At 35.8% G+C, this 24,794-nt stretch overlaps 1 protein-coding gene across 2 annotated transcripts in view; it reads right to left on the reverse strand.

The window, feature by feature from the left end:
• The window catches only part of LOC126920441 (A disintegrin and metalloproteinase with thrombospondin motifs 9), a 174,629-nt gene that overhangs the window by 4,847 nt on the left and 144,988 nt on the right, over nt 1-24,794 (reverse strand). The window contains exons 9-29 of one of the 2 annotated variants that reach the window (XM_050730796.1): nt 14,220-14,434; nt 13,606-13,758; nt 12,886-13,035; nt 11,784-11,938; nt 10,666-10,996; nt 10,240-10,328; nt 9,571-9,918; nt 8,818-8,984; nt 7,931-8,181; nt 7,395-7,773; nt 7,056-7,217; nt 6,744-6,881; nt 6,534-6,656; nt 6,239-6,409; nt 5,784-5,999; nt 4,791-4,982; nt 2,136-2,324; nt 1,654-1,979; nt 1,002-1,123; nt 730-920; nt 161-298 (exon numbers count right to left, since the gene is read on the reverse strand). In XM_050730796.1, coding sequence (XP_050586753.1) covers nt 209-298; nt 730-920; nt 1,002-1,123; nt 1,654-1,979; nt 2,136-2,324; nt 4,791-4,982; nt 5,784-5,999; nt 6,239-6,409; nt 6,534-6,656; nt 6,744-6,881; nt 7,056-7,217; nt 7,395-7,773; nt 7,931-8,181; nt 8,818-8,984; nt 9,571-9,918; nt 10,240-10,328; nt 10,666-10,996; nt 11,784-11,938; nt 12,886-13,035; nt 13,606-13,758; nt 14,220-14,434 — 4,158 coding nt within the window. In that variant the 3' untranslated portion in view covers nt 161-208. The remainder of the gene's footprint in view (nt 1-160; nt 299-729; nt 921-1,001; nt 1,124-1,653; nt 1,980-2,135; nt 2,325-4,790; nt 4,983-5,783; nt 6,000-6,238; nt 6,410-6,533; nt 6,657-6,743; nt 6,882-7,055; nt 7,218-7,394; nt 7,774-7,930; nt 8,182-8,817; nt 8,985-9,570; nt 9,919-10,239; nt 10,329-10,665; nt 10,997-11,783; nt 11,939-12,885; nt 13,036-13,605; nt 13,759-14,219; nt 14,435-24,794) is intronic. The other variant, XM_050730797.1, reaches the window with a different exon arrangement.

The following is a 24,794-nucleotide window of genomic DNA, read 5'->3' on the forward strand; positions in this document are numbered from 1 at the left end:
GTTTTTCTACGTATTAATTATTAATTTTTAAATAATTAGTAATTATCATGAGCATAACTTTATCTTCAAAGAGGAGTGTTAGCTTTTTAAATTAATGCTACTATGCTATAGCTACTACGATAACAGTAATTAGTATATTTTAAAAACATCTTTCGCTCACCTGTACTTTACAGGCATTTGGAGATTATTGAGCCCTATATATTGCGGACTAGGGTGGTAGAACGTCTAGTTTCAATCCGTTCTTCGGCTTACAAAAGCCACAATAGCCTCCACATTTCCCGGTGACATGCTGTCTGCTCTAAAATTATAAGCATAATTATATGTAAATAAGTAAGAAACCATTCTTTTTATCTGGTGAATATCCTCCTATATGCTACTATTCTGAATACGTTATAGTTCTTTTATTTTTCTCTATATGGTTATTATTATTGTCATTATTATTCGTCATTCCTTAGAGTATCTTTACTACTGCATTTTATTCTGATTTTATTCTAATGGATTACAGTAGTCCGTAAATGGAGACCTTTTATTAAATTAGTCGCGAAGTCATATCTTTAAAAAATAAATGTAATAATTTAAAAAAGGCATACATACTTGCGAAGGAAGAATATACAAACTTTTAGTTTCACTTTTAAGTAGATTTAATATTATGGATAATATCATGGATATTATAGCATTTAGATAATAAAAAATGAAACGTTTGTAATATAAGTAGAATATTAAACTTACAATATTATCGATTTCCATCGACGCTTCACGTTGCGATGTCCAAACAACACTCGACGATAATTGTAATTGAGTTCCTTTTAAGTTAATGCTAAAACGACCCTGAGGACAATGCGCAATGCTATTACAATCACCAGCTGTTCCATATTCGACACGGTTTAACCCCGTCATCCGCGAAAATGTATAATCATTCTCTAAAAGACACAATATTTTTTCCAAGATTTATTATAAATAATTTATTTATTATACGTATTAAGACGTTTATTACAGCATACCTATGATGTACAATTCTACAGGGTCAATTCGTACCCTCCTGAATGTTGTCTTTCCCGAGGTGGTACAATTACAGTTGCTATTTCTTGGTCCATTATAAGGACAAATATATGGATCGTTTGATCTAAAACAGATAATGATATAAATTTCCAGTATTAATGACATAAAATTGCCTTTCTCTTATTTCCAATCTATATCAATCTCTTAAAAACATATTGATTAATTTGAAATAATTAATATTTTATGTCAGCTTTTCCTTCCTCAACAATCTTTCTTCTTCTAAAAACGTTATCAAATAATTCTTCGATAAACTTGTTTCGCACTACCTCGTTTTTAATATTTCAAACAATTTCTTTATTTTTTAATTTCTTTCCTTTTTGGACAAATGATCATATCCAAGTCGTTCTATGTTTGTCTTATAATATTTAATTTAGGACTCTATTTATCAAAATACTTCTAAAACAACTTGTGACTCCAAAAAAGTTACAAACAGGTACATAGTACCATGAAAGGTATTATTTTTAATAGTAATATAATAATAGTGATTTTAATAGCAACATAACTTTTGGACAAATGTAATTTCTATATTACGTAACATAGTGGTGAGTTAACGATGGCATTACAATGATTTAGATTCTTTTTTTTTATACTAACGTCTTATCGTATATTTCCGCGTAATTCTCCTCAGGACCAGCTGGCAGTGTTAAATATTCTTTTGGTTCGGAGGTCGACATTCCATGGCAGTAAATCGACATGTTTCTTCCGCTCAAAACCAAAATGTACTCGCCATCCTTGGTAGCATTGAAATAGTTTTTCTCCTCATAGCAGGACATTGCGTAACACTTTCTTTGGTTGCATTTCCGCTTCTGTAGCGGTTTGAACTTCTTAGGACAATGGGAACGGTGTACTCTGTTGCCTTTTAGGGATACGCAGTATATGCTTCGTGTTTCATGGCCCTTCTGGCCACAACTGTGAGTGCACTGTAGTTGAAATTTCTTTCGGTTATTTGGTGATTTTCATCAAATATCTTTAATATATGCTATTTCGATATTTTAGAAATATTTCTTAATATCATCTTTAATTACTTAATTGCTTGTTATCGTTCTTGATGTCTCCTTTATTTAAATAATACTTACTTTTCCCCACGGACCAGCACGCCAATAATATTCATCGTCGCATTCTCGCAATTTGCAAGGCTGTTGAGATTTAGGCTTCTGATCCATCGGGCATTTATCAGTGGGTGTAGGATCGATCAATCCGTAACGATTCGCACGGTGACAGGACACTGATCGTTGCTGAATTCCTTCACCACACTCTGCCGAACACTTGAAACATATTAATTGATTTTAGTATAGGAAAGTAGTAATATATCTTCAATATTTTACCATCTTCTTTCATTCATCTATTTCTTTTTGTGCATTTTATTTTGGTGCTTGTTATACACGTAAGATGTGCAAGTATCTTAGTGATTTGTCAGAATATTTCTCGCACCATTTGTTATTTTTTTCATAAATATTCGCTGTTGATGTGCAGAAAGCGTGACAATGTATGGGTTTCATGCTCATTATTGCTCATGCACCGATGGTGTTTGTACATAAAACGTATATAAAATGTATGTTAAAAAACTGAATATCATTGAATCATTATATCTACAGATATACATATATATGTAATGGTATACATATAAATATAGAATGATACACAGGATGTCTAAATTGGTGTTAGCACATAACAATTTTGTAAATTGACATCAAACTTTTACATTAACGTTTATTTTTTATGTCTACTGTTTTTCACAATATTTGTGATTGGTAATGATATTTATTATCAGTGGCGAAAATTATATATTATCTATATATTCAAGTAGGAGGACACTTATTATCTCCAACTATATTTTGCTTTGGGATATAAATTATCAATATTAGAAGAGACTGTACAAATCTGTAGAAAATACTGATACAGTTACAAAAAGGTTCTGGTATACAAATTTGGAATCACTTACATACATTGCCAAGTTTGAACAAATTTATAAAATATTCTTGAAGGAGCATAGATAAGTATCACACTTAATGCAATAAACAAATTAATAGCTAAGGTACCTAAAATGGTAAATGCAGTGATGAAAAGCACGAGAGGCAGATATATCAAAGAATGTATAATTATTATTCCATGTTAGGCAACTATTTGAGTCATGGCCATATAAAATATTTAATTATTATTTATTATTTATTACAAATATATACTCTGATGTAGTATATAAAAATAAAAAAATGTATTAATATGTGTTAATGATCCTATAACATTGTCCAGAAATTTGTGATAACATTATAGATCAATTATAATTTATCAATACTTGCTATAACAAGAGTCGTCATTACTTTTGAACAGGAGTGTACATTGATGATATTGTTTTACAAACTTTACATCTTTTCAGACTATCATTTTTCCTATTTTACTTAGTAACTTCATATTCTGTATATGTAAAAATGACGGGAAACATGTTATTTAATTTTTTCTGCAATAAATCAAATAGCTACTATATCTACCTACATACTATATATACAATATACTATAGTGATTCACTCGAAGATAAATTGATGTGTGTCCAATTAAGAGATAAGTATAGCTGATAAACGTTGTTATGAGATGATAAGGTTTCATGAAACGCTTTGGGAAAGAGCATTGACAAAAAAAAAAAAGAAAAAAAAAGAAAGGAACGATGACACTAATATCTAGTGTCATGCAAATCGATAACTTCCGCATGCTGCATCGTCAGGAATGATATATTTCATGAAGAAAATCATACAAATCGCATGCTCGTTCGAACGATTAAATATGCAAGCGTGAATCAACCGTGGATTAACACAATATTATTAGTGTTAATAGGATGAATTATTATTAGAGTATTCGTATGGAATCCAATGGGACAGACTTCTCTGCTCCAATTGTTGACCTTGGAATTTTCTTGTATTTATTGATCAGAGGTGGACAAAATAAAATAAAAAAATATATTTTGTTAAGAAATGGAACGTCCAAAGAACATGGAAATTATTAGACACGTGTTAAAGTAAAATAGGCTTCTGGGTTACTGTATCTACTGAATTATGTAATATCTTTATGATATAACGGAAACATACCAAGACCTCATTCGATCAAAGTTAACGTTGAATGTAAATAATGTCGCTGATATGGTTCTGTGCAAATTCGAAATTTATCTCGAAATTTGATTCACAATAATCGCCCAGTTTATGATCCATTTTCATCGAAAATGGATTACAAAGATTGGTTAAGGATTAGTGAGAATATCGGTCCTTCAAACCACACGATAAAATACGACTTCCTAGTGAATATCTTTCGCCAAACAATTTCTATATCGAGCATACGAAATCGAGCTTACGGATGAATCAAGGAAAACAAATATAAAAGATTTCGGTATCTCTAAACTCTAGACCTTTCTAAGTAAGATTATTCTACATCTATTTTGGAGTATCTCATTCTCCATTTAGGATAGTAACGTATTGGCTGAATACAATAAAGATTATTGTAATTTCTTCGTAAATAATATCGTTGTTTCATAGAATCAGAAAGTAGAAGCATTAATGAACCGTTTGGACACAAGAAAAGTATTGTAACTTAATCTCATTCATAAAATCCATCGATAAGCTCGATCGAGAGGATCCAACCAAGACAAAATCCGAATATTGAAAGTGGATCGAAATGAACAAGAGGCAGGCAATGGTGTAAAACATGATCGATAAATCGTAGATCATAGCGGCGAGGTATGAAGATACCTCAGACCAAGGTCCTTCCTGCCAAATAAAGTTGCAGGCAAAACGTCGGCAGGGTCTCTGCGATCTCGGTTTTCTCAGGCCAAGCCTTGAGCACTGCTCGTCCTTTACAGTCACTTCCGGCCCGTGGTTTCCTCTCCTCATCGTGCACTCCACTCTTCGCCTTTGATGTCCGGTACCACACGATTTCGAACACTGCAAAACATTTTCGTTCGATCCAAACTGCGATGGAAACTTCTTATCAACTCTCTTCGATCCTTGACGCTTACACTTCTGACGTTTATTTGACAAACTTGGTATTTTAGACTCTAATCAGGATTTATTTGTAATAATAAGAAAGGTTTAGAATACATAAAAGATTTATAAAAAGACAGTTCGAAATTATTGTTTAATTTATTCTGGTATAGCCTAATAAATGGACGCTAATATTCAAGGGTTATTAATATTTCTGTTAGTGTCTAGTAGTGTCTTTCTATGGCAGACACCATGATCGTTTGTTTTTTTTATTTTTTGTCTGTCTATTAAGAACTAATATTGTTTGCTTATTAATAGTAATTACCCTAGGATATGTTAAAAGTTAGATAAATAGAATTAATTAAATCTTTTTGTTTCTATTTAATATCTTTTTAATGTTTTTGATTCCGCTGTTACATATTGTGTATTAGTGATTTGCGTATTATATAGTGCAAAATGTGAACAGCTTAAATAATGGTGGAATTGAAAAATCACGACATTGACAAACGACATTTAATTACTTTACCTTCTTTGATATTGTTGTAAAAATAAAATCAAAATTTGAATCCATAGTTCCTATTTTTTTATTGTAGTTATTAAAGAGATTTTTTCTTTTTATCATAAATAATATTTTTATATAAATAACAAGTACAATATAAAGATAATAAGCAATAGATTATCGGCCTATGTATTTTTATTCAGTAAGGGTTTTAAAAAGGAAGCGACATCGAAGAAAATACGGCAAATGAATACAATACTTACGGCACTCCATTTAGAAGTTTTCCACTTGCGGAGAATATTCGTTTCTACTCGATTCTTTCGGTCTGTAGAAGTATTTACACAAGGTCTCCTTCGGCACGTCTTTGCTATTTCCGGTTTCTCGATGTCATGACAGTTCTCGTCTGGTAAAATTTCACCACGTGGACTTCGACAACGTACTTGTCGATACTGGTGTCCCAATCCACATTCTACGTCGCACTAAATAGATAAATTAATAAATTATATTAGTATAATAACTGTAATCAAATTTCTATAAGTAAATTAACTATTAATTAAAGATCGTTAGTTATCCTAAAGTAATACTTTCTTTACATAATTTAATCATTAATACGTATAATTTCATAATTCCTAAATGAGGTAAATATTCCTGAATGCCAGAAATAAAATGATGGAATATCTATTCATATCATTATCGTTTTATGTATTTCTAAACCAACCTGGCCCCAGTCACTATGAATCCACATTGGGCAATGATAACGATTGCAGGGGATCTGAGTAGATGGTTTCTTTTCGTTATCACAATAACTATCAGGCGCAATGGTTCCTGTTTCGATGGAGACACATTTCACCGCTGTATTCATATAGCCTTTGATGCACGGTCTGGAGCACTGGAATACGAACAATATATACATATATAACGTTACTATTTTTTTTTCTAAATAATTAATCAGTCATTTACAACTACGATAATAAAAAAATTGAGTGAAATATTATAATCATGTAAATACTAACCTGTCGTGTTTGAACGTGCCATTTATATCCATAACGGAAAATTATATCATGAATTTCGTTATCTTGCTGTGAAGGAATCTCATATGGTGGATCAGAAGAATATTTAATTGGCGGCTTGTTTATCTGTAAATAATAAAACATGATTTTACAAGTGAAATAATATACATTAAGGAACAATAAGAATGTCGAATTAAAAAAAGATCAATGTACCACTGGACAAGGTTTCAGTACACAGACTGCAGTATCGTCAGGTTTGTTGGCAGGGGAACATTTGTTACTTGTCATTCCATCAATAGGTTTGCATATAACTTTTCTTCGCTTTATGCCTTCACCACATGTAACTGAACACTGTGAACAAAGACAAGTTTACTTAATGCAGAATATGCTTAATGTATTTTATTTAAGTATATATCAATTATATTAATAATTGTCAGTTACATTAATTATATTATTATACTAACTACAAGCTTCCAATTTTTTGAAATCGCTTTAAATTTAAATATGTGTAACACCATTACGTACTGGGCTCCAATCACCAGAGTGCCATTGCTCGCAAGGTCCAGGGTTGCAAGTTTCTGCAATATTAGGAGGAGTATCACCGCAGTAACTGTTTGGAACAATACGGTTCTGTATGTGACACACAAAGTGCCTGTTTCTCTTCCCCACGCCACACGTTACTGAGCACTATTATAAAAAGAAAAAAATAGATTACAAAAAACAATTTAATTGTGAAATCCCTTAACTGCTTAAGGATCAATGTTGCATTAAAGCAACATTTCATTTGCAACCTTTTTCAGCTAATTTACATTAACGATAAAATTAGGAATTAAATAAGTCAAAATAATTGAGACATATAATTACACGACTCCAATTCTTGAACGCCCACTTGGGACATTCTTCGTTTCCACACGCTCTTTCCAAATCTTTCTTTTGTCCCATACAATTTTCTTCGGAAACTGGTCTTCGATTCGAGTCTACGCAGATAGCTGTTCTATATTGAACTCCACCACCACATGTGGTATTGCACGCACTCCATTTCCCGTAACTCCAGTGAGCATCCTCACAGGGACCTATACAAGCTTCCGTATCGTTTGGTTGTTCAAGATGAGCGCACGATTGTGCTGGAATTGCACGAGGTGGATGATTCGAATGCAACAGCCTTTGCATACATCTAGAGGTCACCATGCGAGTTCCTAGGCCACAGTGATTCGAGCATTCTGATACTTCAGTGATATTCCATCTGGAATCATTCAACAAAAATGTGATTCGTTTTACTCACTTAGATTTTTGTTATAGCTTGACAGTAACAAACTAATTAAAGCATTCAGAGTAAAAATTCACTTAGTCCAATATAATTAATTAACTAATAACTATACACTTATCGACAGCATACTTACTCAAGTATACAATGATTGTTGCACATTTGACTCTCTTCCCGCGGCCTTTCCGACTCGCGACAGTAATCATCAGCGACGACCTCTTTGTATTCGATGCTTATACATTCAGCCTTACGATGCTTCATACCTTGACAGGTGAGACTGCAATCTGACCACTGGCTTAGTTTCCATTCGTAGCTCTCTAGAATATCTCGCGGTACCGTGTATTCGTAAGTAATTTGGGGCGGATTTAATTCCCTCACTGATAATATCTGGAAAATTATACGTAATATGATAAATATTATGTAATATTATATTATATTACATTCATCATATATATAATATATATAGAATCATTATCAGAATTACTAGAAATTAGGATTTCCAGTGACTTCTATTCTATGTGATAAATTTATTGATAGATGGATTTATTTACAATGGATTAAACAGGAAACGATGGTTATTTAACGCGAACTTAATGCAGTAATATGGTATAACTAAGACAACTAAATTGATAATTCACAACTCACAATTAATAATTAAACAACTCATAACAACTCGCAACTCGCTCTCAACTCTCTCTCGACTTAACTCTCTCAACTCAATTGACGACTCGCAACTAATTAACTCCTTGCAACTAGACTCTCAATTAACGACTGAAGGTTAATCGTCTTTCTCCCTTAAGCATCTCTTTGTTGTCTTTTCATACCCCTACCACGTACGTGTTCCGTAACTGTGCACGATCATAATCTCCGTACGTCTCCTTCCGCGCAACTATTTGACTGAAGGACCGAGGACATATTGATGGGCCGCTTGGCCCATTGAAGTTTCCCAACCCTTTCGACACTTATAAAGACACTCCAAACAACATAGTTATTTTGGAAATGTTGAGTTACACACACACTTACTTCCAGAATTAAGTCAGTTTCGATTGGCCTGGAAGTGTTCAGACGTTCCACAACAGATTCAGGTCCGCTGTACTCGATAGTTACGCCATTATCTACGATCACCCTTTGGGTCATCACCATGAAGTTCCCATTTAGTATGTATTTCCCGTTTTCTCCAAGACGCAAAGCTGAAACAGATCAATGTCACAATTTAACGATGAACACTAAAATTCAGACATTCATCAACAATTTTTTCCCACAAAATGAAGATAATTGTACGATTATTTCTATATTTGTTAAGATACCCTACATGACATATACTGGTACAGCAAGAAAACATTCTTTATCTGCACATACAGTATTCATTGAACTGTTAAATTGTAGTACGTATCGTACCGATCAATAATCAACAATTATTTCACACTGTTTTATAATCTCATCTTTCTATCAAAACTGAGGAAACAAAAATTCTGATAAAAACATATTTTATCATAATCTAATCTTTCAAATAAAATTGTAAGCAAACTGTACATAAATTTTAAAAAGATATCTCCTCGTCATATAAGGATATCTTAACAAACGTAACGATAAATCATCTAATTATTCTCGACAATCTTCCTAAAAGGAAAAGAAAAAGAAACAAGAAAGAAATTCTGAAGGAAAGTTCAGTTAATGTTAGCAAGTTTAATAGCTCCCTCGAAACAGGAAGGTTTCACACGATTCTCGCAACGTGTCAGGTATCACGTTCATTGAAAACTGAAAGGAATCAAGTACCGAGGTAATTGCTGTCGCCTTGCATGTCCTTCCAACCGTGTTGCCTGATGTCGATGTTATTGCTACCCGCTGGGATCTTGGCGACTCTGGTATAGCCGTACTGGGTGGAGTTGTAGGAACCAGTGATCCACTGGCAGGTGGAATTGTCGCCTCTGCATACGCCGCAGATATCGAGTTCCGCCGTTGAGTTTAAAACGTGGTCGCATCCCGCTGGTTTACAGAGGCCGTTCACGCATATGTGAAAGGTATCCCGGCTGCACGGTGTTCCGTCGATCACCTTGTCCGCCAGCATGTAATACTGATTGCTTTCCACTTGGCAGTACAATTTACAACGGTCCCCCGGCGATACTGAAACAGGAAGAAAGAACAGAAATTGTAACGTCGAGGACGATAAGGATGAGCGTTAAATTCTTCGCGGCCCAAGCAGCATTTTACATTTAATCCTGACTAGTTCATAATCTATAAACTTCTTTTAAAAATTTGAAACCATTGCTATGGTGTTATTAGTATTTTTGTATACATATTTTCATTGATAGATTTGAGAAAAAAGTTTGTGTCTTGAAGACTTCAGAATGTGAAAAGAAAATGTCACATATGTTCCATTCTTCCAGTTATGTTCGTGAAAATATAAATTCGCACAAACATTCGCGGTCTAGTCATTACACTTACTTCGCGAATACTTGGCATGCCATTTAACGTCCTCCGTCAGGTTTGGAATTCTCATATTGTTGTTGTCGAAATACGAACACTGTAGTTCCCTAGAGAACAAAGTGGAGAACGGGTAGATTAATAGAGAAAGTATTGCAAAAATTGCTAAAAATTAATTTCTTACAAAATGTATGTTTGCGGTAAACGTCCTCACATTGCAAATATCTACCGCTTCAGATTGGTTTCAACTTTTATCGCCATAGTTTTGCTACACTCGTGTTTCATCATGACGCTAATGAAATTTCAAAAAAGTTTTATACAACACCATATACTATATTCGTAAATGTTTTCTACGATAAACGTTCAGATATTTTTCGTACGTCGCTATAAGTTGAAATGATCTGAATTCGAAGTAACTTGACTAATCCGAACCGGAATAATAAATACCTGAAATCAGGACTTCCTGGTGGACATTCCTTGGTACCACAACTGCGATATTTTACTCGTTCACCGATACAGTAATGGCCGTTGTTTTGCGGAGGTGGATTATTGCATTCACGGTATTTTTTCTTGATACCACCGCCGCAGGTCCTCGAACATTTCCCATATCGTCCCCATGCGCCCCATTGGCCATCCACTGGCTCGAGATTTCTGCGGGAGACGCATTCACCTCGAAGACACCATTTGTCTTGGCCGCAGGCGGTTCCATCAGCCCACGGCATGTGCTGGGTACGACACTGACCTCCGTGCGGTGTGGTGCACCACAGTCTCCTGCACACTGCCTGGCCAATAACCAACCAACCGCTCAGTTTACCTCAATTCTTAAGCAGTATGTTTGCTGCGTATTGTTTCGAGCAACACGATGCTCGAAACAATTAACCGTGGCTCGGTAATTTTGAGAAAACTCTGACCTTTGTTAGAGATGAGATATACAGCAACTCTTACTGGAGAGTTACTCACGTTGATTATTCAGGAAATTGATCATGCATGGCATATCTGGTAAAACAATATGCTTACTTATACAGTGACAAAAAAGGAGGGCAGCTTTAGAAGAGCTTTTAAATATTGTTCGTATAGATTATTTTAAAAACACAGGGAGACTGAAGCTCGAATCTGGCGGCAAGTCATATAGAAAATGTTAGTACCCAATAAGGGTTAATAATTTGGTACGTAACATACAGTGTCTACAAAAAGTATTGGTACATCATTCTATTTATTATAGCATTTACATACTAATTAATAATTAGGTCCGAGTATATCAACATTTCATTTAGCAGCACTCTCATAGAAATATACAGAACTTGTTGAAACACGCCTCATTAGAAAATAAACGTGTGTGCCAATATCAATGAAGAGGTTTTTTAACAACTTCTATATTTTATTTTCACAATGACAATCTTTCCTTTCGTTGTCGTATGAAGATACATATTGCTAAATAACACGATATTGAATTGTATTTGAATCTAATCGGTATATAAATTCTACAGTGGCTTTGTAACCACTTTAGTAGTCTTTAGTAGTCTTTGTAACCACTGCATGTATACGTACAAAAATGTGTGACTTACCATCACCCACCATGTGAGCGCAGACTTCGGATCCCTTGCCGAACACCAGCTCGCACTGCTTATTCACCGAATAATCTTCGCCAGGGAGTCTTCTCGGGTTCTCTCGCACCATTGTGTTATCCGGCCTGTCCAGCAAACAGTTTCCGTTTCCGGCCCTTGAAATAAATTTCACCAAGTTTGAACAGGTCCATCCGAGGGGAGGCTCTTGAATCATTCGCCGGCCGAATTTTTGTCAGAAACGGACAGGATCCAAGAGATGTGCGGCGGCCGGTCATTCAGAAATGCAGCGGAACCGGATTCCTAAGCGAGGAGTCGTCTTCTTCAGGTTGTTCGCAGAAAAACTCGCGGCACCGGCTCTCGACCCGATCGAATCGAATTTAGAATTGTTCTGAATGGGAGCATCGGCTTCCAATTCGGCTAGCTTTAGTTTCATAGCGGGTGAATATCGCTATTTCAAATACTAGCAAAACGCGATATTTTCTGTCTCGTGTCGTGACAGAGAACAAACTCCTTTTGACTATTGGACGCGGGTTACATTTAAGCAAAGACACAGTGTTTTATCGAAGATCGATAAGCAGAGCTTTCGACGCGATACAAATCATTTCAACAACGAAAAATATACAGTGACGTGCAAAGATCTTGGGAGGTAGGCTCTTTTTGTTACGGTCTAACTCTTTCGCCGCGGATTAAAGCGATAAGGTGTTGTAATAATTGCGTTTTCGTGATTTTGTATATTGTAATACCGATTTGACGATCTTACATTGTCCTACGAAGTTTGCAAAATATTACACCGTATTATGTAACTCTTCACGTTCTCGCTGAATTTTACGTCATTTTACACGATCCTGCCACGTGTTTTTACATAAACTTCATCGCCGATTTACATGGTCTTTCTGAGCTGGATCCGCCTTTGCAGGAAAACGTGTGTTACTTTTTAAAAACCACGTGCTTTTTTAATGCGATCATCGGTGGCCTGATGAAGAAAAAGGAAATCCTAACGAGGCTAACGAAGTTTCAGCTGTATTCAAGGGTCAATCTGTCAGTGTCACACTTTTCAAAATGAAGACGGTTTAGTGGTTCGTCAAGGTAATGACTGACTCACTCGAGGAACTCGGTGACGTAGTGCCGGGAACATTTCGACCATTCCCAGGGGCGAGTGTTGCCGTCCAGCATTCTCGACATTATGTTGTGCGCACCAGACCGATTTCTGAAGGAGGTACATTTCACATCGTCGTCGTGGGGCATGCTCAGCCTAAAATCCAAATTGGGTATCAATTTCAAAATAAAAACAAATAAAAATGAAAACTATAGGTGAAGAAGCTATTTTTAAATTTCATACGCTGTTACCTAGTCCCATATTATATCTAAAAGCTAGTTTTAAATATTTAAAAAATGTTGATTTTCATAACATGAGTTATTCTGCTGGTATCATACCAAATTTCTTGCACTTATCATAATATTAATTTTTCACATATTAAAATACCCTCCTTCAGCCACAAGGTGATATAAAAACCAGAATACAAATTTTTTTAGTGGAATTAGTATTAAACAATTAAGGTCGTATATTTGTCATTTGTCATTTGTGTTATGTGTATACGTAATAAGTTGATAAAAAACATGTGTTATAATTGTGATGTATTGTACCGAAAGTAGTTTATATTTTAGGAGAAGAATAGTTAGTTCGGTGATTTTAAATACAAAAATTGATGACAATTCAGAGTCAACGACGACGAGTGCACTGGACAATTGAATATTTTATTTTTGGAACTGAAATTTTGATTTTATATTTGCTAGATTTCTAATCCCTAATAATTTTACTCACACGTGGCCAATCTCATGAGCGATTGTGAATGCAGCAGCCAGACCATTGTCTTGAACAATAGCGCAGGATGATCCGGGCATGCACATTCGTCCAAGCTCAGCCAGGCCCAAAGTGTCGCAGCTCATTTCGTCGGAATTGTGACACAGATTTTCCCTGTAAAAGTTTTGTTTTCATTTTTGAAATCATTACCATTTCTTGGAAATACCATAAGTTCAACGATTTCATAATTCGATAATAAATATAGAAGTAAAAGATTGTATACATTTTTAACAAAAAATTTTTTTTGGTAAAAAGAAAGGAACAAAAAATACAAATAAATTTCTGTTGTTTAAAAAAATTACAGTTTCGATTATCTTGTTGCGAGTGAATCCACTCTATTCATGGGTCAAATTACTCAAGAATAAAACTCGTACTCTTGTAAATTATTACTGTTTTTGACGATTACCAAGATACACACCAGAGTATTAGTCCATCCTTAGATCTTGATCAAGTTTGCTAACGAAATGTTACAAGATTTTTCTTAAATGAGTTTATTATATAATTTATTTGGAAGCCTATATACTACAGTTTTCAGATACATCTAAACAAAGAAGTTACAAGTAACAAATATATACCTGGTTAAAAGGAGAGCAGTGTCGTAATGTCCTGGTGACGATGCGCTCGGATTATTGCTTTGCTGCCATCGACAGAACTTGTTCAACATGTCAGTCGCTGCGATTCCTTCACCTTTGGTACGTCTAGCTCCAAATATCTTCTCTATCGGCACGATATTCATCACTGAAATGCTTATGGGATTTCCAATTGACTGATCTTTGTAGATTAGCGAGACCTGCGAAGAGGAAATGATTTTAGCGTTATTTTTATGCTTAACATTTTTACTGCATCGGAATCGTCACGTTGCCTCAAGTAATCATCTTGAGAACATATTGAAAATGTTTCAACTCTTTTCTCCAAAACAGTAAGTTCTTCTGCTAAAAGGATCCTGCCTGTTTCTCTTTATTTGATTTATTCGTTGGAAGCATTTCATCATTGGGACCAGAGAAATCAACAGAAATGATATGTAATTGCATCGAATAATTAACCAGAAAAGAGGGAAAAGCAGTAAATGTGTTTTAAGTACGAGTATTAAAAGATTTCTGATTTATGTTCTCGTTACGATAACGTTCGGTGATTACAGCATATTAAAACCGTATCACGCAAATCCTCGTTCCTCGTCGCTTCCCTTAGCTTTCTAAACGCGATAACAGTTTATAAATTACTAGACCAGAACCGTCGTTTAACTAATAATAAATCAGCGTAATCGCGAGTACAGGGAAGTTCGAGAACTACTTTCCAGATATTCGAGTTATCTAAGCGTCTGCGATGGATTTCCCCCTTTTTCAAGTAATTTTTCCAGTGCAGCTTGAAGGAAACACTTGTAATCTCTTGTTTTTATTTAATTCCACATTGTCTTACATTTTCTCTAATGATTCGGCTTTAATATTTTTCGTAATTCTCGTAAGAACGACAAACTTCTCAGCTGAACGATCAAAAATTATTCTCAATTTTCATCAGTTCCAAACATGTACCATATCGATGCTTATGTCAGTTATTATAGTAACACGTCCGATAACAGTGAAACAAACTGGACTTTAAATTTACATTTTTTCAAATAGTAAGATACCCAACTATCCCATCCAACAAGATACAATAACGACTTTTGACGAGGCCGAGTTCGATCGTATCCTCGACGAGGTGTTACGCTAACAAATTCCATAACGAAATAGGTAACATTTTCTAAAAGATCAATTTAAAACTATTGAGATATGTATAATTTTGTGTGCAAGACTAAATTAGCCGCGTAGTAGTGACACACGTATGTGAGTATGAGTGTATGGAATTATGTGTGTGCACAGCGTCTCGAAAAACAGATGAATGCAACTGTTCCATTGGCAGTGTGGTACAGAAGATGGTGAGACAAAAAGAATGCTGAGACGCGTGCAAATGTATATCGACGAAGATCCTGCCAATCATTTATTAAATAAATCTAAAACTATTTTAATATACATTCTAAGCGTAATCTTAGTATTCCTTTACTTTTATTTCCGCGATTAAGATCCACAATTCTCAACAAAAACCTAACATAAAATGGTAAAATTTGCAAAGGACAATTATTACCAAATTGTCGCGCAGTACTCGGGTCAGTTTAACATTTTCACTTGTAGAAAAGCCGCGTGTTTTCGTCGTCTGATAACGACGGAATAAAGATTTTTTACAAAGGCGAGGTCGATTGCATCTTTGATGAGGCGTTCGAAAAGGAAAGGGCGAGGCTCATGCAGAAGAACAGTACCGGAGACGAGACGCGAGCAAAACGAGGATATAACCGTGCATAAACAATGCGAGACACAGTCGACTCTTAATTAGTAGCGTGTCTCGAATCTCAACCGACATCGCCCAATCTTCATGGAACGAATCCGTGGGACGGATGATAAAACGCGGAGGATGCGTGGCTGCTTTTCGATTACATCGGTCAACCTTACGTCCTCTTCCTTGCTTTTTAATTACACGCTACTTATTCGACGTACCTCGCTGTCTTTTTCTTTCTTTTCTCTTCCTCGCGTTCCGGTTGACATGCGAGCAAATAACTCGGATACATCGGTCGATGTCGATCACGATCGCCAGTTGTACTTCGTAACTTCTGTTTGCTACTTTCACCATTGTCACGCGTCTCGTTGTATTGGAATATTTATATAGATCGCAGATTGCAGTTCGAGAAGTTCGGTCGAAGAGTTTAACAGTTTGGAAGTTAGAAGATCTGCGAATTCGAAGGATCGACGTGTGGAAATTTGGAGATCGAAGGTTCGAACATGTGAACATCTGAGCATTCAGATATTTGCGGATGTGAAAGTTTGAAGGTTCCGGATTTAAGTAAAAATCGATTAAAAATTTCGTCTTTTTGTGCAAACTGTCAAACATTGTCTTTACTGTACCACAATTGTTTTTTTAGTACTACAAACGTAATACTTTAAATATCATCATTCTTCTTATTTTATCATTATTAACATGTATTTCCTGTACAAAATATATTTCCTATACCTAACATCATAAAATACGATAAATCTTGAGAATAGAGAAATAATTATTTTCCAAACCATCTATCCTGAATTATTCGAAATTACTCAAAAAATTAGTCGAAGAATTAGCAAACACACCCACCATAGAATTAATGCAAGGGAAATCTATACAAGGAAATTCTACGAATGCCTAAATAAAGGAAAAGTAAAAATATTCAGATTTGAACACCATCGTCCACTCTCGCCCATCCATCAAACAGTCATCATCCGCATTAAACAATTTCTTCCCCGCTTTCCAAATCCATTCACTTAATCGACCAAAGCGACTCGAACTAATCTTCGTCTCCTCTTCCTACATCGTCTGCTATCCGGAATGAACTGACTCGTAACTGCACTATAATGATTCATTACAAGAGACCCGGCTGGACAAGCTGGCGGAAAAAAGAAGACAGAGATAATTCCTCGAGTCTCATGGCAATGGACGATGCCAGAAAATCTTCGTTCGACCGATTAATCGCGAGTTGTCTCGAACTGAAACGAACTTTATTAGATGAAACGAACCACGGTCCTGATGCGTTCAATTGGAATAATTCTTTCGACGTCCGGATGATGTGTTACTCTGGCTACAATTTCTTCTAGGGAATTTACCGAGGAATAGAGCAGAACGATTACAACAGATTCGTTCACGTCAGAATCGTTTGATAGCTGGTAATTGATTGATTAAACGCGTGCGAGCTTTTCTACTAAGATATAACGCGATTTGCGTGGTACTCGAGCGACTTTTTGCTTTCATCGTGTTTCGACATGTCTCCCTTTGATAGGCCATGGACGCTGGTGAATGGATCTATGAGAGATTAGAACGACGAGTGTCGAACAGGTGTTGCTGTTCCAGGTGTAAGCAACTCTGTCGATCGTTATCTGTTTGAGAATCACACGGTGAAAGCGAAACGAATTAATACTACCACTACCTGAGCAGTCGATACGATTAACTTGTCACTTTTTCTCCAGCTATTTTAGAGGATTCTATGATGGAGATCGGGGAATTTGAAGGTTTGAAATTGGGAAAGCCGGGAAATTCGTAGGTCTGCAGATTCGAGGATTTGAAAAACTGCAGATTCTCAGGTTCGCGAATTTCAAACTTTCGAGAGTTCGGCAGTTCGAAGATTTGAAAATTTAGAGATTTGGCAATTCAGAGATTCTTAGAGTTCGAAGGTCCCGAAAGATCGGAAGAAAGTGGATGGTTCGAAAATTCGCAGAGTTAAACATTCAAAGAATTGGGAGTGCGAAGTAGTAAAATTTGAAGAATTGGGAAATCGATGGTTTGAAAACTTCAAGAATTGGAGATTTAAAGCTTTGACGAGTCGAGGAATCGTAAAAATTTGAAGATTTGAAAATTCACAAGTTTGGATATCTGAAGATTTGAATATAAAAAAAGAATTTAAAAATAATAGTTTTGATAGAATATCGAGATTCAGGAATTCGAAGGTCTGTCTGAGGTAAAGTAGATAGAGCGGATATTATCGAGATAACGTGGGTAGTTTTGGATTCTTTTTCGTGGTCGTTGCGTTAGGTGTGACTGCAGAAGTTTGGAATTTGCTGTGGATTGCGTGCAAGCGTTTGGATACTTCACTGATTGGTTTAAGTAGCTGGTAATTTAACAGTTGGAAGAAGAAATTACGCGAACTTCAAATAATGTCGAAACTGAAAATAGAAGAGCTACATTGATTATTGAAAGAATTTTAGAAACTGCAAATGCAAGTTATACTTAATTTGAAACGGTAGATGTTAATAGAAATCGATTAATATAAAAAAATAGAATTAAATAAAATTTTGATGAAATTGAAGAAACATAGTTGAATGAATAAGGCAGAAAAATTAAAGGTAAATAAAATTTCTTTTCATTCGGATGCGTTTTAAAAATTAAGCGATATCCTGATTGAACTCAGATTCTATTAGATAAAAGTAATAAGAATTATGTGATTAAATATGAAACTAGATCTTTTACGTCATTAGCGTGTAGCAGTTTGTACTTTAAAGAGTAAAAAGTTGCATATCTTCGTTGCATATATTCATTGCAATATAATGACATAGCACTATAATCGTATGATTTACGACAGTCGAGTGTTACAACTTTGCGTAAGTCGGTATGAAAGCAGGTAGAAAAAACTGTATTAAAAAAGGAAGTAGTCTGCTGCAGCAAACAAATTATTTCTGCTACATATTCATTGGATTGCATGTCCTGCTCATACAATTAGTATGCTCGCGTTTAGAAACAGAAGAAACCACGTCGATCTTTGTATTTAATCAGTTTCGTATAAATTTACGTGCAACTTATTTACCGCAGCTCTAATAATAAAATTTCAACGTCTCTCAACCTACCAATTCGATTAACTTAATCATCTGACAAGGGAAACAATATTTCTCTTTCATAACAACAAACTATTCCACTTTTACCATTTTTCCATCGCATGAAAACTTGCATCCGATCAATCCTGTGATTCACCATAGCATTTTATTCATTATTATACTATGTTTTATTCCAAGTAGGTATTTTCAATCTGCAGATTTATCGAATCCCATTGCTTTCTACTTACAATGATATTGTAGTACCAAACTTCTGCGATACGCCGATACATTGCCGCGACTCTACTGTTGAAACTGGTCACTCGGCCGATCAATCTTCGCATCAAGATCGCAAAGAGACACGCGATAACGCGAGGAAAAAGGTTGGAAAAGAAGCGTCTCTCGTTGGACCGGTTAGAGGAACCGACCGAGAAACGCGGCAATCGAATCGTGTCACCAGGAGATCGCAATGTCAGCCGTGCGCAAAGAGGCAAGTTTTTCATTTCCACATCGGAGGTGGTCAGCCGTGAGCGATGTCGCTTAAAGCACCGTTCACATCTACCACGATCCTGTCCCACACTGTACAGGTATGGTCAAATGGGTTATCCAGGCGACAAAAATTCATATTTATCGAGTAACAGCTGCCGACAGTTCCTCTTCTTGTTCACTTTTCGTTCATTGCGTGTCAGTATCGACCAACTATTAGTAGACCGTGGATTTTTATACTCTGACGAATGTAATCGAAGAAACAGAATAATTATAAACAGAAGATTATTTAGGCTTGTAAATATTACAACGAGCAAACGAAGTATTTGCCTGTGAATATGGACAAACTATTCGTAGACCGTGGATTTTTATGTAAATTTATATTCCAACGAATATACCGAATATATTAAAAGAATAGAACAATAATAAATAGAAGATTATATCGATCTCTAAATATCATAACGAGTAAATGAAAATATATTTGGATATTAGAAACCTCTTGCGAATGTATCATTCCAGTATTATCATCAGTATATTCCTTCGAAATTTCATTGGTACTGTAACGAGACCTGGCGAAGCTTTGACATGATTATACATAAATATTGTCTATAAATATACTTTGATTACTTATAATTGTATATATTACGTTATCATCTTATATTATATCGTCTTATCACTGTATTCATTTCATTTTATCGTCCCTTACCAAGTAACAATTTCAATTACTTGTTAATTTCCGATGGAAACAAAGGTACCTGACTGTAACGAACAATTCCTGTAATTGCTCTCCCTATAAAGAAATAAGATTTCAATTACAAAGCTCAACGAAAAATAGAAACCGACTGTGTACCGTATTTTCCCTGACGCGTCAGACTAAACAATAGACCTATACTACTTAAGTGTCAGACATTAGACGTATGCTGCTCAAGACCAGACCAAAATTCCAAGTATAACACTAAAACTTACAATATCCTGTATCATATTTCATATTTTGTCGCTGTATCGCTATTTGTATAACCCTGAGCTCTATATTTCAATTAGTCTTTCCTTAATACGTTGGTAACTATCGAATCGTGTAGCGTTCTTCCGTCACGAGATAGCTAGACAGGGTCGACGTAGTGCATCGAGCATAAATTTGCCTGGAACTCGGTCAATCGTCGATCGACGTTGTCGAGAGTACACGGTGAATGCTCCTCTACTCGACACGCACGGGGCCTCGTGGATGGTGTTCCGTTGCTCTCGTAATCTTATCGAGCGGTCGTAACGCGGCTTAAAGCCATGAAGTTTTAATGGTTTTCGAGATTGGCTGCTTAAGTGATTCTTACGGCTGAAGAAATAGAGAAAAGGAAGAAGATGGGTGGCGCGTGATTGTTCTGACTGTTAACTAGATCGTTTCTTACAGGCAAACTCGTCTTGTTTTCACGTACGAGATGTTGCGTTTGTTAAAGAGAAATTGTTTTCTCGTGTTAAGCCGAGGCTTAATAGCTTCTTTCTAGCTAATTAGGAGTTTCTTGTCTCTATACTTGTTCCATGGAATCATTGAAATGCATCGAGTCGATGGAATGAATTCAAATTTCTTTCTGCTCTGCTCATGTTTCTAAAAATGACAGTCTCGTTAGACACGTTCATAAAACTGTTGGAATTATTTTAATTATGTAACTGTAATTATGAAACTGTTAGGAATTCTCATGTATGGGGAAGTTTAGAGGCACGGTAATGGACAAAATACGAAAACGCATGAAAATATATAAAATATCCGAAATATGATACCGTATGAGGTTCAGCGGATCAAACAAATCCCCGCTTACCTTCTATTAGGTCGTCCGAAAAGTTTCTTTCGTTTTATAAGGAAATAATTTTCCGTTTTATATTATTTCATCGAATTACATATGATCTACTTTGTCCTATTAAAATGAAGATCACAACGTTCGACAGATTAGGTTTCATGTTTGTATAAAAATGCATCTTTGTAAAAGACGTGTCTGTGAAAGAAAAACACTTTTCGGACAACCTAATATCTTCTCAATTATGTTCATAAGAATATGAAATTCTTATAAATATGTACAATTTAATAATATGTTACAGCTCAATAATACATAACAAAGGTCCAAGCATTTGTAAGAAATTTAATAACATGCAAAAATATAGTATCTACTTCTTCCAATGTTTAACATTATTTACCCTTATTTTTTGAATTAGATTCACTACAACATGAATTTGCATAAAATTTCTTACTCCACTAATAACCAATAACGGACCACCCTGCACGTAATCCTCTCTCCAAGCGACCAGAGACGATTCGTCGAGGATCAGGACCGGCCGCTCAACTTATCAAACCGGCGCTCGACGCGGTGTCAAATTAGATTTCATCGATTCGGCAAGAGGAGAAAGAAGAGAAAAAAAAAAAGAAAGAAAGAAGGGAAGGAAAGAGTGAATGAATATCAAAAGACGATCGACAGGCCGGGGACGGCTGATTGAATCGTTGGATGAATGACGGGCGTGGGCACGTGAAAGTGAGCCCCGGACGCTTCGTGGGATGTTGCCCTCTTCTCCGAGGTGTGGTCTGTCTCGCGTGGGATATGCAACCGACCGGATGGTAATGACCTGGTTGACAATCGCGAGGCTAACCGTCAAATTACATGAATCATTCATTTATCGATCAAGTCGATCGAGTTCCCTCCTTCGAGCTGTTTCATCCTCTTCGACGTTTCCCTGATCCTCGTCCGAGGACCGATTGATGGGGTTTATCAATCATGGATTTTTATTTGAACGGGGTATTTACGGGTTACGGGATTCGATTATTTTCTTTTTAGATCGACAGTGTCTTGCGACATGTTTCTTCTTTTAGTGGTGCTTCTTTTCAACGATCGACTAATTTTTAATTATTCCACGTTTAGGGTAACTATCGTACAATTTTATAACTTTCGCGGATTCTTTACTTCGACACGAGATTTTCTATTTCAGTATATTTCATGAAAAGCTATTGAAGTATCCCTGGCCACCATGTTCATGGAACATCTAAATAAATTTGCGAACGATGTAGTTGGTCGATGTATTTGATTGTGAGACTTGATTTTGTATTTTATATCGAGGATAGTTTGTGAAATATCCTGAAGCTCAAGGCGATTCTGTTACATTGTTCGCAATGGTTGATCAATTCTGTTGCTCTACGCTTATTCATTGGCACAATTCATTGGTCGTCGAATCTCTAGAATGCTACTTTTATGGACTTTTTATTTAAAGAAATATATAATATATCCATGATCGATACGTGCTAGGAAAAGAGAAGCTTTATTATAAGAGGACGAAGAGAAGGCAGATTGAATTGAAAGGGGCGAGCTGGCAGACGCGAAACACAGTTTATTAAATATCGAGAGTTGTTCTTAATGTATCTATTGATCTTCCTATCTGCCAGTAATCGATCTGTTAAATATTCGATCGAAATAATAAACACATTTGTAGGAAAGAAGATCTTGAAAAATCGCATTGAACGAATCCGACAAAGAGGAAAATATCCGAAAATCCTTTAGATTTTACATCGGTGGAAGATCGATTCTAAGCAGCTGGTGGGATGATCGATTATATAATCGGCGATAGTCCAGGAACTTTAAATAGCGTAGTACGGATCGCGTGGGATGCGTCCTACTAAGTTGCTTTCGCGTACCAGCCGCTATACTTTTCTCCGGCAAACGTGAACCGTATACGTATCACCGTTGTAATTTATGCGCGTTGGTCTGGTTTTGCAAGCGGCGCCTAGCGGAGCCGACAAAATAGAGAAAATAAAGGTGATTCGTTTCGCTGAGGTCTGCACGATTAGTAACGTTGGGACCAAGAGTTTCGCGAACACGATGATTCAGTATGCAGCGGAGAAGAAATGAAAAAAAAAAACAGACATTATATGATAATGTTGATTATTCGGTTCAACTATAGGGTATGGGGTTGTGCAGATTGTATTATAATATTATATAATACTATATCGCATAATATTGGATTATATCGTATAATCTACCCTATATATACATATATAAGAAGATTAGTCAAAATCTGCAACGTTCACATGTCATGATTTTATGCAATGTCTTCTCTTTTCTTTTGTAACGTATGTAATTGGGTTTAACGCTTATGATTGAACCGAATCATCGACGTTACATAATATTATAACGTTATAGTATTATGTATTCAGCGAGGTTACAAGTGAGATAATAATTCTTAAAAGTTATCCTCGAAAGGTTAACAAATCATCGGCGTCGAGTCTTTCCAATAAGAATTTTTATATTCATCGGTAAAACTTTCAAACGTTTCGCTCAACGAATAATCGTATGGTATAACAGAGCGTTCGATAAATGTCCCACTGTTTTCACGAACTTTCTAAAAGTCTGGAACGGTGAAGAAATTCATCTTGAAGTTAAATAACCCAATTTGTTTACAGAGAGTTATTTCGACATCGCGCGCGTTTCTTTTACAACTTTACACCACGTGTACACACCTTGCAATCGAAACAAGGTTGAATTCTACGATACTGGACCAAACTAGCTGGACGTTTTAATAACGAGTCGAATTCCAGGCTCCGATTGAGGCCGAAATGTCAACGTCGCGTTAAAGCTATAATAGTTAGGTAAGGTAGCCGCCCGCGAGTTGCAGATCGTATCGGTTCACCAGGATTTATAATAGTCAAGGTGCAACTTGTACTTTCTATTCTTTCGACGATGAATTTTACGCCTGAAGCAACAACAGCCGACTCTGACCATAGCACGAAAATTTATGTCTTTAGAATATACAGCTTTTAAATGTCCGACGTCGCGGTTATCTAGCGATTCAGCATCGTCGACAGATTGTATCCCCTTCAACAAGGGACGTCCATTATGTCAACCGATTGTACTAATCTTTCGCCACGTTAGGTCATTAATGATCAACCAGCGAATGATGCATAAGTTACATAAACGCGATATTACAAAAAAAAAAACTTAGATAACTTACATTTAATGTAAGTTTTGTTAATGTATAGAAATCGTATTAGAATAGCAGATATTTTACAGAGACACGCGTTAACGAAATTGTGAATGCGCGTTTCTTGAGAATTTGAAAATTTCGAAAATCTACAGGATGCATATAATATGCAAAAAAACGTAGAAAATATTCAAAGTAGAGAACTTATTATGGCATTTAACGATTAAATAAATCTCTACAGAGATTCCATTTCTTTAATTATATTCATAGAAATATACAGTGGCATAAACATCTGCAGTCTACTGCACATTACAAATAGGAAGAGAGGATGACAACTTTCCTCATTTTCAGAAAATTAAA

The sequence above is a fragment of the Bombus affinis genome, chromosome 9 (genome assembly GCF_024516045.1).
Source record: "Bombus affinis isolate iyBomAffi1 chromosome 9, iyBomAffi1.2, whole genome shotgun sequence".
In the NCBI taxonomy this organism is placed as follows: domain Eukaryota; kingdom Metazoa; phylum Arthropoda; class Insecta; order Hymenoptera; family Apidae; genus Bombus; species Bombus affinis.